General features: G+C 38.1%; 1 protein-coding gene across 8 annotated transcripts in view; it reads right to left on the bottom strand.

Annotated features, from left to right (window-relative positions):
• LOC141805173 (disabled homolog 2-interacting protein-like) overlaps window positions 1-17,449 on the bottom strand; it is a 272,306-nt gene that overhangs the window by 118,815 nt on the left and 136,042 nt on the right. For all 8 annotated transcript variants that reach the window (XM_074689980.1, XM_074689984.1, XM_074689982.1 and 5 more), the window contains one exon: window positions 11,684-11,802. In XM_074689980.1, the coding sequence (XP_074546081.1) occupies window positions 11,684-11,802 (119 nt within the window). The remainder of the gene's footprint in view (window positions 1-11,683; window positions 11,803-17,449) is intronic.

Below are 17,449 nucleotides of genomic sequence, written 5' to 3'. Positions count from 1 at the left end.
TTATTTTACTCAGAAGATGACACATGAAGAAGTATCTAATCTAACAACCCTTCATTTCTCATCCTTACTCACAGAATGTTTCTTACAGAGCTTCATCGTACGATACGCACCTTTAATACCTTACTTTATCTGGTTTTTGTTGGGTTACATCAATTTACTCGGACGATGGCACTCAAAGAAGCAAGAAACTGCTTCAGTGGCCAAAGCATGGAGCTACAGTGATGGGAACCAGTCTCGTGGCATTTTTACAGCTTATCTCCTTCACTGCTTCATAATCTCACAGTTAAAGAAAACCAAGCCTCTGAACGTAATGGTCTGTATAGGGCACAGCATTTCTCCCTGACTTGCTCAAAGGCGACAACTTAAAGCAATATTTTACACACAGCCAGAAGCTGAAGCTGTTGATGAGTTAAGGCTGGTAGCAGAGAGCAGACTGAGAGTGTCAGTAAGTAAGTGTGAGATGCAGAGGGAGATTGGGAGAGGAAGAAGTGAGGAAAGGTTGGATATTACAGTCGAACCACCTGGGGAATGTTTACAGGATTCAATAACTCCAAATGGCATCACTTTATTGGATTTAAGGGCCGATGCCTCTCAGTCCCCCGCCGACCTGCTCTCTTTCCACCTTCCTCACACACACACACTTCAGCACCCTCACCTGCAACAACTGCCTTGGTACCTGTTGGAGACGCTTTATGAAAATGGCAAAGTGTTGGTTTAAAGGGCTCTTCAAATCTGTTACAGGCAGCGGTTGAGAGGAACGAGCTAAAGCTGCCTTTAAAAAACAAGCTGGTATCATTTCCATTTATAAATCATAATGTCTATATATTCAACAAAAAGATAGACTGTGTTATAAAAGGACAAACTTGTATGATGAGTTCAGGTAGACATTTTTGTCAGATATGCACTGTATGGCTACAAGTGACCCAAAGCTTAAGATGTATTTTGGCTCTTTTTAAATTGGCTGCTCTCATGAAACCACCCATATATTTTTTTCCAGGTAAATCTTTGCTAATTTTCAAGAAGTGGCAGTAAAAATAACTTAACTATTGTTATTTATTATTTAAAATAAGTATTTTCTGCTTTGAATAAAGATGGGTACCTGGAAATCGGTACCAGTACTCTATATATATATACATATATAAATATATATAATTGTATTTTTTTCCATTGAACATATTTAGTCTCTTATATATAACCTTGCAATGCTGTGTTCACAAGGCAAACAAGTATGCCTGTTTGCCTATTGAAGGTCTAGTACCAAAACATTTAAAAAAATAAAAAAAAGTATGCTTGTGTGCGGGTGTGAACAGTTTCAGTCAGTTAGCTAACTTTGGCTAGTCTGTGCTAGCTAAGAGTTTTGAACTGTTAGCTACTTGTAGCATGCTGTTCCATGCTGTTAGCACAAAAAATTGCCTTCTCTTCGTCACAAGGATGCATTTAGGTTCCTAAACATGGTCCCTTTTGATTTTACGTGAATCAGTATCGGTACTTGAGACAGAATTTGGTCTGTACCTATATAAGTACCAAATTCAGTACCCATCCCTAGCTTTGAAAAAATGAATTTTTACCAAAGAAAAAAGTCTTTAAAACCATCCAATTGATCGAATTTGGTACACAAAAATGTAAAAAAAATAAAATAAAAAAATAAAAAAATTATATGTCAATATTTTGAGGTAATAAAAAATATCAGTTCCAAAAAATAGAATGGTCTTTTTCATTCATTTATTTTATTTTTTTCGAAGATCAGGCTTCATAAGTTTAAAGGAAGAAGAAAAAACTTCTATAGCCTGTAATAAAAACATCTTTCACAAAAATCGGTGTTAAAGGCCACAGCCCATTGTGATTGAATTTGAGTGTCCTCAGTTTAAAATCCTTTTCCAGGGACAGGAGAGAAATGAGAAAAAGAAAATATAATTTGAATTCGAAGTAATTTGAAAAGTACAGATTTTCTTCTTTTTTTTGTAATCTAAAATTTGTATTGGTTATTTCAAACATTTTTTTACACATCGCATAACGCATAACAACATAAAAGTCACTGTTGAGAGCTGAACTTGAAGTTATCTTCAGTGTTTGCCTTTTCATCCTTAGTAGCAATGCTGCTGTATTTTGTCTTGAATAATGTCCACTTCTCCCACTTATCATCCATCTGTGTTTCCTGAAGTCTCAAATGGTGTGTCAGTTTTTCCATTATGAATATTTCTTCCACAATCTCGAGCCATTGTTCTTGGGTTGGTGCACCACTCTGCCCCACTTCCTAGTTACAGATTTTTTTTTGAGCTATCAACAATAATTTTACCAAATATCTTAACTTTTAGAGTTCTACGTGCAAAATATGTATGAATGGTCTAAATCCATGGCTCCACAGATTCTCCCGCATGGCACGCTTTTGTTGTTGTATTTACTTTTTGGTTTGAGTCTAGTTAAAAAAACTAATTAAATTTTTCCAGGATGATGTTTGATGTGTTTTCACCATCAGATTTTCTTTTTTTCATTTGAAAATTGAAAATGTCATTTCCAGGGACGTGTGATGGGTTCAACAACACAAACTATTTTAATCAACATCTCCAGGTCTAGCTGGACATCTCTAACTGCAAGTCATTCAAATACACTTGAAAAAAGCATCAATGAGTCAACATCCTTGAGTTTGATGATTAAAGGACGACTGCGCGGTGTTTTTGATTCAAACAGACAGACCATTATTTCGCAATCAGAGCAAAAGATTAATCATTTTCCAGCACTGTAAGATAGATAAAAGTTTGAAGTTGAATCTCAAGTAACTTTGGCTTTTGACCTGAATATTTTTAATCCTCAATCAGAAATATACAAAAACTGGTGAGAACAACTTCATAGATAACTCCTATGTGGGTATAATGTTGCTCATCATCTATGCAAGGCAAACTTCATAAGAAGACCATATGATGTGTATCGTGTCATAATTGAGAAAAGCAGGAAGAGAAACGAGGACGGAAAAAATGTTCAGACATTTTATTTATGAAGCCTGTGAGTGGCGCCAACAAAAAGCCCCTCCTGCTGTGCGACAGAATCAGTCCCCCCCTCCAAAAAAAGCATGAGTCACCGGTGCCAGCCGAGCTGAAAGCTGCAGCGTACATTTATGCATGAGATTACAGATCGAGAATTACAGTGAAATAATAAACACCTGTGTGTCCCACTGAAACACCGCCGCGTCCACAAACTGCACAATGACAAGACTTCTTTTCGCACAGCGAGGGGGCCGGGTACAGAGAGGGACGAGTGGGTGGGAGCAGCTCCTGCTTGTGTGCTTAATGAGACAAAAAACACATAAACGACCCTGAAATACAGCGGTAAGTGCTATCTGGATGACGCAACAGGGGGGAAAGCAACAAGAGATGAAGAAAGAGAAACAGGAACAGGATTGAATGAGCGACTCAGAGGATATATGCTTACCTACTGAAAACTCAAGGTGTCCTTTTGTGTTTTCTTGTTGATACAGAAAAATTGGATTCACATTCTGTGTTTTTAGCTATACGCTATTCTTCAGGTCGTGTGGCATTGGAATCATTTCCCTTTTTTGTAAACCAAAAGATAAAAAGCTTCAAAACTTTGCATTTCATAATCATATTTTTCAAACTTTTTCCACTGCTTTCTGTTTTTGCAGCTCCAACCAATCAGTACAGCATAATTAGCAAGAATGCTAATTATACTCATGTCCTTCTGCTAGCTAAATAGATTTAAAGCTCAAAACAATCTTTACTGAGTGCATAACAGTGCTTTTCAAAACAATTCTTTCAGCCTCTGTCTCTTTCGGACACTTTAAAGCACTTTGGGAACCCAGCACTCTAGAACCCTCCTCCACTGCTGCCATGCTACAAAGCTGTCATCATCAAGTTAACAAGATCTCTCAATTTGAAAGGACAAATTGTGAAATGTTGCCAGATGTTTTGGACCCCCAACCTGACCAGGAAAGCTTGGAAAGAGATGGAAAAAATGTCCATCTCCCAAGAACAGGTGAGTGATACGTTTAATATGCCCCTCCAAATTTTTTTTTTCTGGCGTTTTAATGCCTGTATTTAAAGGTGACAGGACAGTGAATTGGGTGACAGTAGAGCGTGACATGCAGGAAAGAGGCCACAGGTTGGATCAAATTGGGCTACTTGTGTGGCCTCACCTTGAGGCCATACTGGCACCCATAATAATGGTGCATTCCATTTACATCGGAACTGGGAACTTGGTTAGTGGGAATGATCCAAGTTAAAACCATTCCAGTTGCCAAGTGGAAAAGCTTTCCATAACAGCAGTATATCCATACATAGTCACTGTATAATAGCCCATTTCTCCTCCCTTTATATCCGTCCTTCCAAAACAATGTTCCCAAAACATACCTCCGTGCATCCCTTATGTTGGCATTGTAGTTAACCAATACATCCACCAGGGGCAGCAGTCCAGAGTAAAATGTTAAGACAATAACAAACTCAGAAACAAACATGGTGACTAGTGGAGGTATCACTATCATAAAAGACAAAAACAGAGGCAGCGTTGCAGGAGGCGGTGGTCGGTCAGGCTGTTAATTACATCGGGAAAGTTCCACCATTGTTATTTCTTCTTCGTGTCTCACTAAAGCTTCGAATTGGGCAGTAACTAGGGATGCATGATGTATTGGTATTAATATCAGTATTGGCCGATGTTGGCCATTTTTTTCAACATATCGGTATCAGCTGATGTGTAAAAGTGGGATGATATTTACTGATTAGATGCCAGCATTTGATCACGTTCATCACTGGTGCTCCATCCTTTAACCCTTTCCATGGGCGTCTTTTCTCACGATTCCGCCGCTCTTTCTCTCTGAACTACCTTGACACATCATCTCAGAATGTTTTTTTTTTTTTTTTCAAAAATTGAAATCAGTAAATATTGTTTTTTGACCATAACAGCAATATTAATATAAAGTATCGATATCGGCCAATTTTTTTTTACTGGTGAATCCCTAGTAGTAACAGCAACAGTACCCCCCATGGTTTCCAGTGGTACTGCTCTATTCCACACATATCCGAAAGCTTTATGGAAACGTGCAGAAATATGGACGAAATGAACACAAAATACTGACACAAGGCTCTGTCCAGACCCGGATCCGTATGTAACGTTAAGCATAAATGGGCCTTGATGAAACACTGGGCAGGAATACTAAAATAAATGAAATACAACAGGAGCTTAGTTACTGTTTACACCCGAGGCAGCCATCTTTGCTTATAAACTTGTAAAGGAAAATCCGACCACAGGGGGGCGTTCAAGTTGAAATTTCCCACTGTAAAGTTGAAAATTCCCACTTCCAAGTACAAATGAAATGTACCATAAGCCCTTAAAGGACACCATAATCGCCAATTTATGATGTCATGGTTTAAACTAATCTCTGTCTCTCTTGTGTCAATCTTAAAAGACACATAAGCAAGTTTCTGTTAAAGAATAAACCTCTTTGAATTGCATGTGAAACTTGAAATGAGGTGTAAAAAAAATAAAAATAAAACTCCAAAAACAAAGCTAGTCCAACCACTTTCACTTCACCTAATGCCAGGTAGAACATTCAGTGTACAGCTTTCTGTTGCACTGCTGTGGAAATGTCTTGCATTGTGTCAAAATGAAGACTTCAGAAATAGAAACAATCCCAAGACATGCTGTGAAAATACTCTGGAGTAGAGGTGAAGAAACCACTGTGATATTCATCAGAGTCCAGGAAAGGTCAGAATCACATTATCTCTGTGATCTGAGAGAAATATGCAGAGAAGATCTGAGGATCGGAGGGAAACAAGCAGCATTATAGGATATCATCATGAGAATCGATTATTTGATAAAAAGGCTGATATTTATGAGGTGCTTGGGGGTATCTGTAGGGAGAGCTCTGGGTGTGATTGTTGAATTATTTACAATGCAGTGGTCACATTATTGTGATGTGTCATCTGAAGGTCAAATTTCTGTTCTTACAACCACAACAATCACACATTTAGAGTAACATTTATGTCGTCTTTCTCCCATTCACCTGTCTGTTTTATAAAGATCTGTTATGAAATATAAATAAACAGATCTAGTCAGTTGTCATCACCTTGTAATTTGTTGGCATGTGTGCAGTGTCAGTGTTTTTCTGCTCTGCTTCAGATGCCTGTTCAGCGAGAGTCTAGCCCCTGCTTAACGCAGATGAATATTTCATTTCAGGAGTCCAGCTGCTCCTCATCTGCAGCTCTGTCTCCTGAGACTGCCTCAGGCTACAGGGCTCTACAATGTCATCACAGCTTACACACACTGGAAATGTGTGTGTGTGTTTACAATCTACCTATCTTCTGACCAGAGGACCCCTACTTAGCACAGAGGCTGTTAAGTGTGAGAGTGAACAGGTAAGCATAACACACATACTTACACCCTGCCTAAAAGCTATAGAGCACAGGTCTGCAACCTTTACTTTAATGGGAGCTATTTTGCCTCAGCTCACCTGGATTAAGGTCTTTTGGGAGCCACAAAGTCTACCCTATGTTAACAATAAAAATAAAATGTATATAAAATGTAAGATAAAGATAGTAAAAATGTAGTGAGTTATTATCTAAACAAGAAGTTTTTTTGTTTATTAAATTGTACATGTGATTTCTAGTTTTTTTTTATTTAAAGTTAATAAATAAGAACAAATTTGAAAGTAATAAAAATTATTGATGTCATGAATTTCATAAATTTGATAAATGTATTAAATTTGAAAAAGTTGAAAAATTAAAAATTTAACAAAGTGGGATAATTTGCAAAAAAAAAAAAAAAAAAAGATTTGGTTAACAATCAAGAAAATGTGAAAAAAAATAAAAACGTTTAAAAATTGGAACCTAAATAATTTGAAAAAACAAACAGAAATTCAGAAATTATGAAATTTGCAAAAATGCAAAAAATTGAGGATTTTTTCGCTAATTTAAAAAAAGTAAAAAGAAAAAAAAAAAGGACATAAAAAAAAAAAATCTGAAAAACCCTCCGAAAAAATCCGCAAGCATGTTGTTAGCAAGCTTGCAAAACATTGTTGGTTAAAGTCAAACATTTTATCCTAAATAACCCAAATTTTGGCTTAGGCTGGACATAAAATGTCCTATGTCAGATCCAGTGAGGAAACAGAAGTAGAGCTGGTCTGTGAAAATACTGTCTGACATTAAACCGGTCCTTGGTGCAAAACAAGTTGGGCGCTCTTGCTATAGGGCATGAAGAGCATGATCCTTTTAGCTGAAGATTTAAGTGATTTTACCAGAGATGACCTAAGCCAAAAACTAATTTCCTTCAAATATTGACTTAAGCCATTATTTCTTTATTTTCAGGGTGACAATATGATTGAACGACATGGTGTGTCTTTTTATTCTTATGCCGACGACACGCATCTGTACTTTTCAGTTAAACCCTTAGAATAGGGTTTGCTGAAAAAGGAAGTGGAAAAGAAGGAAGTGACTGACGCTGCACGCCTTATCTTCTCCGGCAGGTCGTTCCAAAGTCGAGAAGCTCTGATGAAGCTGCCTTCGCCAAAGGATCTGAGGCTGCAAGGTGGCTCATATGGTATGAGTAGCTCTGATATGTAGCTAGGTGCGCGTTCCTATGAGAGCTTTAAAGTAACCAATCAAATCTTAAAATCAATTCTCAAACTGACAGTAAGCCAGTGTAGGGAGGTAAAACTGGAGTGATTTGATGCTGTCTATTGAAATCGGTGAAAGCCTAGCTGCTGCATTTTTAACTAGATGGAGGTGAAAAGGGGATTTTTTTAATCAAACCTGGTAGGAGAGCTACAGTAATTGAGCTTTGAAAAAATGAAAAGCGTTGATTATCTTTTCAAGGTGTGCCAAAGGGTACACTGTATTGGACTGCTCTGGCGATAGCTGAAGCGGCTATTGGCATCTGGCTTACACACCGTCTACCACAAGGGGGCACTGTTGGCCGTAGAAATGCAAAGAGGATCAGGCGTAACCAATCCAAACTGGATCCAAATTGGATGATTGGTGGAAACAAGGCTTAAAGGTTCCCTGAACAAAATGCATCCATCACTTTCAAACTTGCACATCTGCACGGGGGAATCTCAGAGTGATTCCCTCTTTCCTCCTCTCATCATCTCTGCTGCTAGTTCCCAAGCCTGTCTTCTTCTTCTTCTTCTTCAGCGTTTTTTAGCCTGTGGGGAGGCTGCTACCAGGCTGACAGGGAGTGTCACTGACTCCTCTCAAAGCACATTACTCTCATTCTGCCTCTTTTTTATGCTTTTGTCCTATTTCTCACACAAACAAGGAGGAGCACTCACACAAGCTACCTTGACTACCACGAGTGGAGTGAAAGCATCAAAGGGGGCTGACTCTCCTCTATTATTACACAAGGTGATGTGTCTGGAGACCTATCATATAGGTGTGTGTTTGCCAGAGAGGTGTACAGAGTGTGTGTTTGTGTTAAACCATCTCAGATAAGGCACCTCCTGGACATTCCAATTTCCTGTCCGGTATTTGCCTTCCTCCTAGAGCGCTTTATCAGAAGGAAACATATAAATGCTGATAGGTTAACACTGTTTGAAAAATGGAGAAGAGGAGGGTGGTCTACAAGGATGAAATTGCAGAGTGATGGGTTTGAAACGGGCAGACTGGAGGAAGAGTAGAAATGAAGACGTCTGTGTAGAAGTGAAAAGAAGAATGAGAAAAGACGGCGGGATAAAGCAGAGGAGGTATGAGCTCATTTTGTCTGACTGCAGCAGAGGAACAGTTCACCATGTTCCACCCTGAACAATTGTTAGCGTTCCCCTGTGATAGCTTGACAGTGATGGTTATGCCTCATTAAAAGTGCGACGAGTGGCAGCAACTCGGCTCCAAGTTTTGAAACCGAAAGCCGTGGAAGATCTCTTGAAAAGCGGCGCCGTTAATTAAACGCCACAGATGGACACCTTGGCTGTTTTCCAGACGCAGAAAAGATAGGTGCTGGGAATTATAGCTGTTACTCAAGCATACATTGAAAGACCATCAAAACCCAGGAGAGTGAGCAGGCAGTGCAGTTTCAGGGCAGCGTGGAGGGGTCTGGAATTCTAATTGCTGTTGTTGAGGGAGGGAAAATGTTTTCGGAGTGGGTGAACTCTTGAGGAAATTAAAAGGAGTTACCAAAAACTAGGAGCTATCAAAGCCTGAGGCCAAATGAAACACCCTGCTGTGGGCTGAAGACTCAATGAGACGCTGAATACTTTAAACTCTGGAGCCAATGATGATAAGGATTTATAGAAAGCTTAGACAGAGCTGCTTGGAGACAGATTTAACTTTTCATGAGTCACTATTTCTAATGTCAGAAAATTATTCTCCTTATATTACATTTGGAACTGTCAATGCCAAATTATTTGAGCTTAAAAAAGCTAATTCCATCTGGTACATGATTGAGATATCAAATAACACAATCTTATATAAAGGCTCCAAAAGAAGTGTCATTTGAGCCTCCTACTTTAATCCTATGTACCCATCGATAGTACCATCTGGCATCCTTCACAACTAAAGAAGCAGCAGCATGTCTGGTGTGTTAATTCACAGAGGTTAGTAAATAGTAAAATTAGAGTTTATTGCACTCTGCGTGTTTTATTACATGGATGTTTCTCTGTTGGTACAGCTGCTCGACAACCAGATCATCAGTGCAAATACAACATGTCTGATGCTGTTATTTGAGGAGGCTTCCCCCATTCGGGACTGTTGTCTAATTTTCCAAACAGCTACGTATCCATCTGTTGTAGAAATAAGTGATTCGGTCTCAATCAGTTATTAAAAATAAATAAATGAATAAATAAATAAAGTGCCGGATCTTTACGAGATCTCCAGGTCTGAGGTCATCACAAGGGTCTCCAGGGGCCGGCCACTCCGAGGGTAAGGGGGGGTTATGGAGCAGGGAGTCTTAAAGACACGGCAACTAAAACTAAGTGTTTCAGGCAGATGCAAAATTAAGTGTTTTCTAAAACACCAGGGTCAGGATAATAGGTATTAGTTACATTTGATTACATGTCACTTTACAGTTCAGAATAACAAAAAAAGGAAACTCTAAATTTTCTTTGGTCTGATTGGTCAAACCCCAATAACAGTAGGACAAATTCTTGACAGCATAAAGAAAAGCTAGAGACAACCTGATAACATGTGTTGATTTAAATCATTCTTCAAAAAGAAGACTGACACATCTCACTGCTACCTGATGAAACTTCTGGCAAAAAAAAAAAAAAAAATTGTAAATAGTAAATACATTTAAATAAATGAATACATAAATATTCAATATATTATAAAAAATATATAATAAATTAATTAAAAAAAAAAATAATAATAATTGTTTCAATATAATAAAATAAATAAACAACCCATAAGTTCTTTAAATAAAACAATAAAAAATAAATAAATGAAATTTAAAAAAAAACATTTAAATAAATGAATTTAAAAAATAACATATATTTTTCAAAAATAAATAAATGAATAAATAAAAATTAATACAAAAAACTCACTTACAAATAAATAATCAATATTATCTTTAAATAAAAAAATATATAAATAATAATAAATTAAAATTAAATTTCAATGAATTAATCAAAAATAAATTTATTTTTTTAAAAATACAAATAAATAGATAAAAAAAAACTAATAAATAAATAATTTAACAAATTCCAACAAATCTGTCTTTAGTCCATCTTTGCTCTGTCATAAAAACAGTGCTGAGCTTTCCATGCTACTTGCTGATAACACAGCCCATTGGGTGTCAACAGACAAAGAGCTGCACAGCAGAAACACAAATCTGATGGATTGGATTATAAGTTTCTATCTTAGTCTAATCTTGAGAGTCAGCCTAACATTTCTGATTGAAAACGGTGGGGCACATAGTGTCCTGCAATCCAGACACAGCAACAGAACTGCTGTGTTCATCTCTGAGGTAAAAAATTCCTGCAAGTAACTTCAACCATGAAAGTGAAACCAGCATGAGCGTAGGAAGCCAAGAAACAAAAACTAGTAAATATTTACCTAAATAAGAGTAGTCAGCACATTCGTATTTCTTGAATATTTAACCCTCATCCTCCTCCACCAGCATTCCAAAACACCTTCACTATCATTTGTGAGAGGTACTGCTATTTGATGGCTTGTTTCAAGGACTCCCTTGCAAAAGAGACTTTTGTAGAGCTAGGGAACATACCTAGTACTATCAGATTAACATATTTTAAATTCACAGAAAATATGTCAAACTCAAATTTCTGGAGGCTGTTATAACTTAATTAATGCAAGATGATAAGTTGTATGAGGAAAGTCAACTAATGTTGAGTCTCTGATTAATTACTGTGAGAAGTTTTAAGAACAGTAACCAATCTGCACATGATTTCTGTCAGGCAGAGCAAAATTGATCATAGTCCGGTCTCAGAGCAACATTTTTGCAAAGACGTGAGTTGAATGCAGCGGTTTTTTTAACCGAAAACAAGATGCAATGATGCAACAGAGGACAGTAGAGTCATCGTGTATTACGAAGAGAAAGAGGCAGACATATTAAAACTGACAGATCAGAGACTGAGGATTCACTGGTTTCCAAAAAAACACTGACAACACAACACAAAAACGTCAACAGTGACCTGAATAACCAGCCATCAGCAGACAGAGGTACCAGAATAGAACAGACACATGAACAGATCCAGCAAACGCACACCAGCACAGAACACAGAACAAACACTTACCTGTCATTGTCGACGCTCCTGAAGCCAGGAAGGATGTGTCTGAAGCTGGAGTTGCGGTCTAATTTGGGTTGACTCTTGGTGCGTTTTATCGAGCCCTTCAGCCGTCGACTGAGAAAGCCCTGACAGGGAGAGACAGACGGCAAAACAGAGTCAGTGGAAGTCCGGGAGTATCAATCAGGCTCAACTTGAAAGCAGGATGAAACATATTAGGTAAAGCGTTGGCTTTGCTTGTCCTTAATGATCAGACGCAGGATGTCATGACAGGTTTGAAACGAGTATAGATTTTCACATTAGAGTTAGACAGTAGGATAAGTGAGGACAAGGTTAAAAAATCACAGAAATACTCAAGACAAGAGGAGCACAAACACAATGATGGGTGACATATGGGGCCCCAAAAAGTGAAGCCAAAACTTGGATCTACTCTGACAGACTATATGTAGTATTAGCCATGAACTCACCACTTTGATGACATGTTATATCACTGAAGTTAGTTAATACTATGCTTACTATTCACAATTTCAAAATTTCAAAAATGTGCAAAATTTCTAAAATTTCTAAAATTTCAATTAGTTGAAAAACTCCCACAATTGTGAAATTTCAAAATTTCTGAAATTTCAATAAGTTTTAAAAATTCCAAAAATGTTGAAATTTCAAAAATTTGGACAATGTATAAAATTTCAATTAGTTGTAAAAATTCTGAAAATTTTGAAAATTTCCAAAATTATAAAATTTTAATTAGTTGTAAAAAAATTCTCAAAAAAAATTGAAACATTTTGGATTTTTTCTTTTAGTTGTTAAAATTCCTAAATTTTGAAATTTCAAAATTTTGCAAAATTTATAAGATTTGTAATTGTACATTTCTCAGAGAGGCTTGTTTTGAATAACTACTTATTAAACGCTTTACATGGCATGAAACAACAAATGTGGCTCCTGTCAAAGTGTCTGGACCATAGACTTTAAAAAAAAAAAATGGCTGTCATTTTGCTCGGCAAGAAGTGAGGTGGCCACAAAAACTGGTCCCCCTGGTGGCTAGCTGCAGTATTGGTAAAAAAATCCATCTCCCCAGTCATTCCAGATGGGCTGTGGTCAAACTTTAAAAAATGAAATGTTTCGTACATCCCATTGTTGTGGTGATTTGAAGATATCATTTGGCTGCCTTGTTTTCAAGTCCTCTTTTTTCTTAAAGGTTTTGTTTTCATTAGTTATTAGGTTTCACGATGATTGACAGCTGCCATTCGTGTATATTTTTTTCGGGGATTGTAAAATATGTTGAGAGGTAGACCCAAGAAGAGATTAGACTCTCAAAAGAAAACAAAATAATTACTAGCTTTGTCACCCAGCTCCACTCAGATTCTCCTAGAATCCCTCACAGTCTCTACTGTACAGACCCTGGCTGAACAACAGCTGCCAATAGCTGTGCTGGTGACTGTGGTATTTCAGCTTCAAAATTGTACAGTAGTAAATGGCAGAGCCACGCTGTCAACTGTATGTACAGTCAATGGTCTGGACCAGATCAGAAAAATTAAAGAGGAGTGGTGAGAGAAAATGGAACAAAAACAGAAGAGCAACTGATCTATAACTCTTTATGTCTGTCTTGAATTAACACAAGGAACATTTTCTTTTAACTGTTGGCTGTATCGACCTGGGAGATCTCTCATGATTTATTGGTGAATTTAAAAGTCTGGTTTGGTGAGCAGAAGGGATTGAAAGTCTACTGAGTGGGTGTTAATGTGGAAAAAATCATTTCTTCCCACTGGGAGAAGTGAAGCCAAATACAGGCCTCAAGTTCCTGGAGCTAAAGGCTGGTCAGCAGACTGATGTAACACCAAAGTATATCTAGCTAACTAATAAAGCATCAAAGAATGCTTGGATTCTTGAGTAGGTTTGAAGACAATAAAGAGTTCAGCAGTAAAAACTCTGTATTGTTGTCAGAGCTGACAATCGTGATGTTAATCTTGCAACCAATTAAAACAACTTTGATTACAAACACTAGCATATAACTCAATATAAGAGCGAACTGCAATGACAAAAAGCAACTTGCTGCTTGGTATCGTCATTGCAATATTCATATTCTAAGGTTATGTGATAGATGCAATATATTTTGCTTGTTCTAGAAATTTTTCTAAACATTACTTTCCATTGATTGATTTCTCTGGCAAAATATTTAAGCCTACACTGTGTGCATTTGCATGTCTGCTCTTATTCAATAAATATCCCATAACGTTGTTTGGTCGTAGAGGGAAACTTAAAAGATGGAACCTCTATGCAGGCGTGCATCATTAAAAATCTGACCTGGTGTGAGAATAGTCACTCAGATCAATATCAATACCTAGAAAAGCACTCAGAGAGCGCAGACCTCCACCAAGCATACTGTGATTGTCACCAACACTTTAGTCCTACTTAAATGTTATACTCCCTTTCGGCAGACTGTCTGCTACAGTTTGGTGTTAGTTGCAGGTTTGTACAATAATTTGTTTCCTGACAGTGTTGCAAATGATGATAACCCAGCATATATTTCATATTCCAGATCTTAGTATCCAGAATATTGCCAGGATCTGGATCGTGCTTTAACTTTTTAGCTAAAATGTTGCATCATTGCTTTTTTTCCAATATTGTGCCCTAGTTTTCTGCTTTTTTTCACAGCTTAATTTTGTCCTTCTGGTACCCCCACAGTAGCTTTACATGATATATAGCTCAAAAACAGAAGCTATCTTTTTGACACTGGCCTTTTAGTCAAACCATTATTTTTAGCCTCACCCTGCTTTATTTAAGCTACTGTCTCTTTAAGACTCCCTGGTCTATGAACACCCTACCCTCTGATTGGTCAGCCTTCTGGAGGCCTGTCGTTCCATTTGTACTCTTAAGTGGGAAGTCAGGAGTGGGAATGACGTCATCTCCAAGTTAAGCGTTCCAGTTGCCGAGTTGGAAAAACTTGCCATACTAGCTTAATGGCTGTGTAAGTCGTAATTTCCCACTGGGAAGTGGTGTGGATGCTCTGACTTCCCAGTCCTAAATTCCAATCTCTAGGGGCGTTCCAGTTGTTTGTTCCCAATCTGAAATTCTGACTTCGGAGTACAAATGGATCAAACTGTATGGCCAAAGCTTGTTTTTCTAAGGAGTTTCCCTTTAACATGCCATGAACCAGTGAGGAGATCCCTATGCAGTGAACTCGTCACTTCAACAAGTCTTTCAAAGATCTTGTGAAAATCTTGGAGATTTTACATCTTTTTTTTTATCAGTTTAAAGATTTGAGGATTTCAAAGATCTGCACACATTTAGTATGAAAATCTAGCTTTGCTACTTTATAGTCATGCTGAAAATATGGAAAAGCATAATACCCCCTCTTTAAAGACTAAGACTAAAACTAAGGCCACTAGGGGGAGTTCTCCAACTTCTGGCTTCACTTGAAAAACTTGTTGTTCATTGTTTAATCTACGGCCAGCCCCTGTCACAGGAGATTTTTTGGCTTCACTTGCTCAGTGGAGATGGGAGCATGTCATCCATCTTTTAGACACAGTTATCAACAGAGAGGTGAAAGCAGAAATACAGAAATGATATGTATGCCTGCCCCACCATGTAACTATGTCAGCGTTTATTTTTCTGTCACACAAACATTGTATTTTTCATAATCAGTCACACACACTCATCCAAAGGACGGACCCTTTATTAGTTTTCTCATCCTCCTATTTGTATGGGTCTGTGTGTTTACTTCTTCCAACATCTGCAATCACACTCCCCCAAGCACCTCGCCGTCTCCATGGCAACTGTTGGCTGGTATTAAGAGCAGGAGGGATATGAACAAATCAGACGAGGTGCAGGCTGTAGATTTTATTTTTTTTATTTTCTTATTTTTTAAAATAAAAGAAATATTTTTTAGACTTAACTGCAGGGAGTAGATCACAGAGGGGAAGAAGTGGAAATAGAGGATGAAAAAGAGGGACGCTGACTAAAGAGGGAGAATATAAGAGTTGATAGAGGAACATAACAGGGCAGCACGTAAAAGATAGAAGTGAACAATTCTGCCAGTAAGGAGGAGAAAAGCATCAAGACGTGGTGTGTTTAGGCTCAGGTGGAGGTTTTCATTTTGATCAAACAACAAGGTGTACGCCTTCAAAAGACAACACAGGAAAGAAACTTGTGTAAAACTCAAAAAACCAGAACAGGCACCACACAGCGAAGGAGACATCCCTCTGTCCCAGTCAGGCCATTAACACACCTGTATAATTACCACCTGCAGTGTGAATGGGTTGCCCCCGGGCAACAGTGGAATAGAGATAATTACAGAGCGAGTCCCAGACAGCCTGAGCAGCTGATCACAGAGGAGCCACAGCATCCTGATGAACAGCACCTGTCATCAGTGAAACTCTGTGGGCTGGAAACAAAGGCATGTATGTGTGTTTACACTTATACCAGTCCTGGGAGCTTCTATGTGTGAGGAATGTGGAAAAAAAACACCCTCACTGTGTCCAAATGCAGTCATTCACTCTCATTTGAATCAAGAAAAATAAGTGAGTTTTCCATAAAAGTCTGAGTTAGCTGTCGATTTTCACTGCTGGCCCAAAGAGACGGAGGAGCTTTTGATGAAACACAGCCGTTCGACATAAAAAAATGGCAGATGGTCGTGACAAACTTGAAGTTTTTGGTAAACAAGACATGAGGAGGTTTCTGTAGAATAATATAACTGGGAAAAGGGATTATACATTCATAACAGGAAGCTGAGAGAGTAAACTTTAAAAGAAAGGGGATAGTCTGTTGAAAAGCAGCCATATAGCTTACTCAAAGGCACTGTTTCCTTTTCTTTAAGACTGTGCATCCGACCACCTGCAGCAAGATTCCTGCTCAGAGTCGCCCAGATACAACCTGTCTTAGGCACATTTGCATAAAAATGCTCATGTAAGCAGGACTTGCCACCCTGATAACCAAGTAAATGGAGGTAGAGCATGTTCTGGCCTTGACTGTGTATTGAGGCTGCCAAAACAGGGAGAAGAAAGCACAATTTTGGAGGTACATCTGGAACCAGGAGCCATAAAAAACAAGTCCTGGACCAGGTAATGGTTTCCAGTGTGTGTGTCTCCAATGGAGCCATGCCATGCACCTACATCCTCCTTACTCTGAAGCAGATTAAACAGCAATCCTAAGTAAAAGAGCATGCATCTCAAATTTAGAAATAAGCTACATCAAAGGCTATATAAGGGCATGTGTCCACTCACTGCATTATTTTGCACTGGCAGTGCCTTTTTTCTACATTAAACCACTATGGTTGTGAGTTTTCTCTCACTCTTTGTATCAGTTGTGTGCAGAGAAGAAACAAATCAACTATCCTTGTTTTTCAAGGCTCAATTCCATCATAGCCAATCCTCAGAGAGGATTTTTATGGCATCTTTAAAAAAACTCTTTCAGGCAAAATAAAACATGAAACATACAGAGAAATTTACAACAGACTTAAGGTCATCACTTAAGAAGTGGACAGAAGTGCTGCAGAACAACTTTGGTAAACTTATAACAAAAAGCGAAGGTGAGCAGCGCTCTGACACTGAGGCTGGATAAGGGCCTGTGTCCACTAACCGCATTTTTGTGCTGGAAGTGTTTATTTTCAGCACAACACCAATGCAGTTTCGAGTTTCTTGACACTTAAGCTCAAGGATAACGTCAACATCAAATTTGTTGATCAATTGAAGCATCCTTGGCTGATTTTAGGTAAACTGTTGGTACACCACTGTGCCCTTCAATGTCACTTCTCCATCATCAACCAATCAGAATCAAGTG

Source organism: Halichoeres trimaculatus, unplaced genomic scaffold, assembly GCF_033239565.1.
Source record: "Halichoeres trimaculatus isolate MK-OKI-2021-1 unplaced genomic scaffold, fHalTri1.1 fHalTri1_scaffold_16, whole genome shotgun sequence".
In the NCBI taxonomy this organism is placed as follows: Eukaryota; Metazoa; Chordata; class Actinopteri; order Labriformes; family Labridae; genus Halichoeres; species Halichoeres trimaculatus.
The sequence above is the reverse complement of the archived record's forward strand: the minus strand, read 5'-3'. Positions and strand labels throughout refer to the sequence as shown.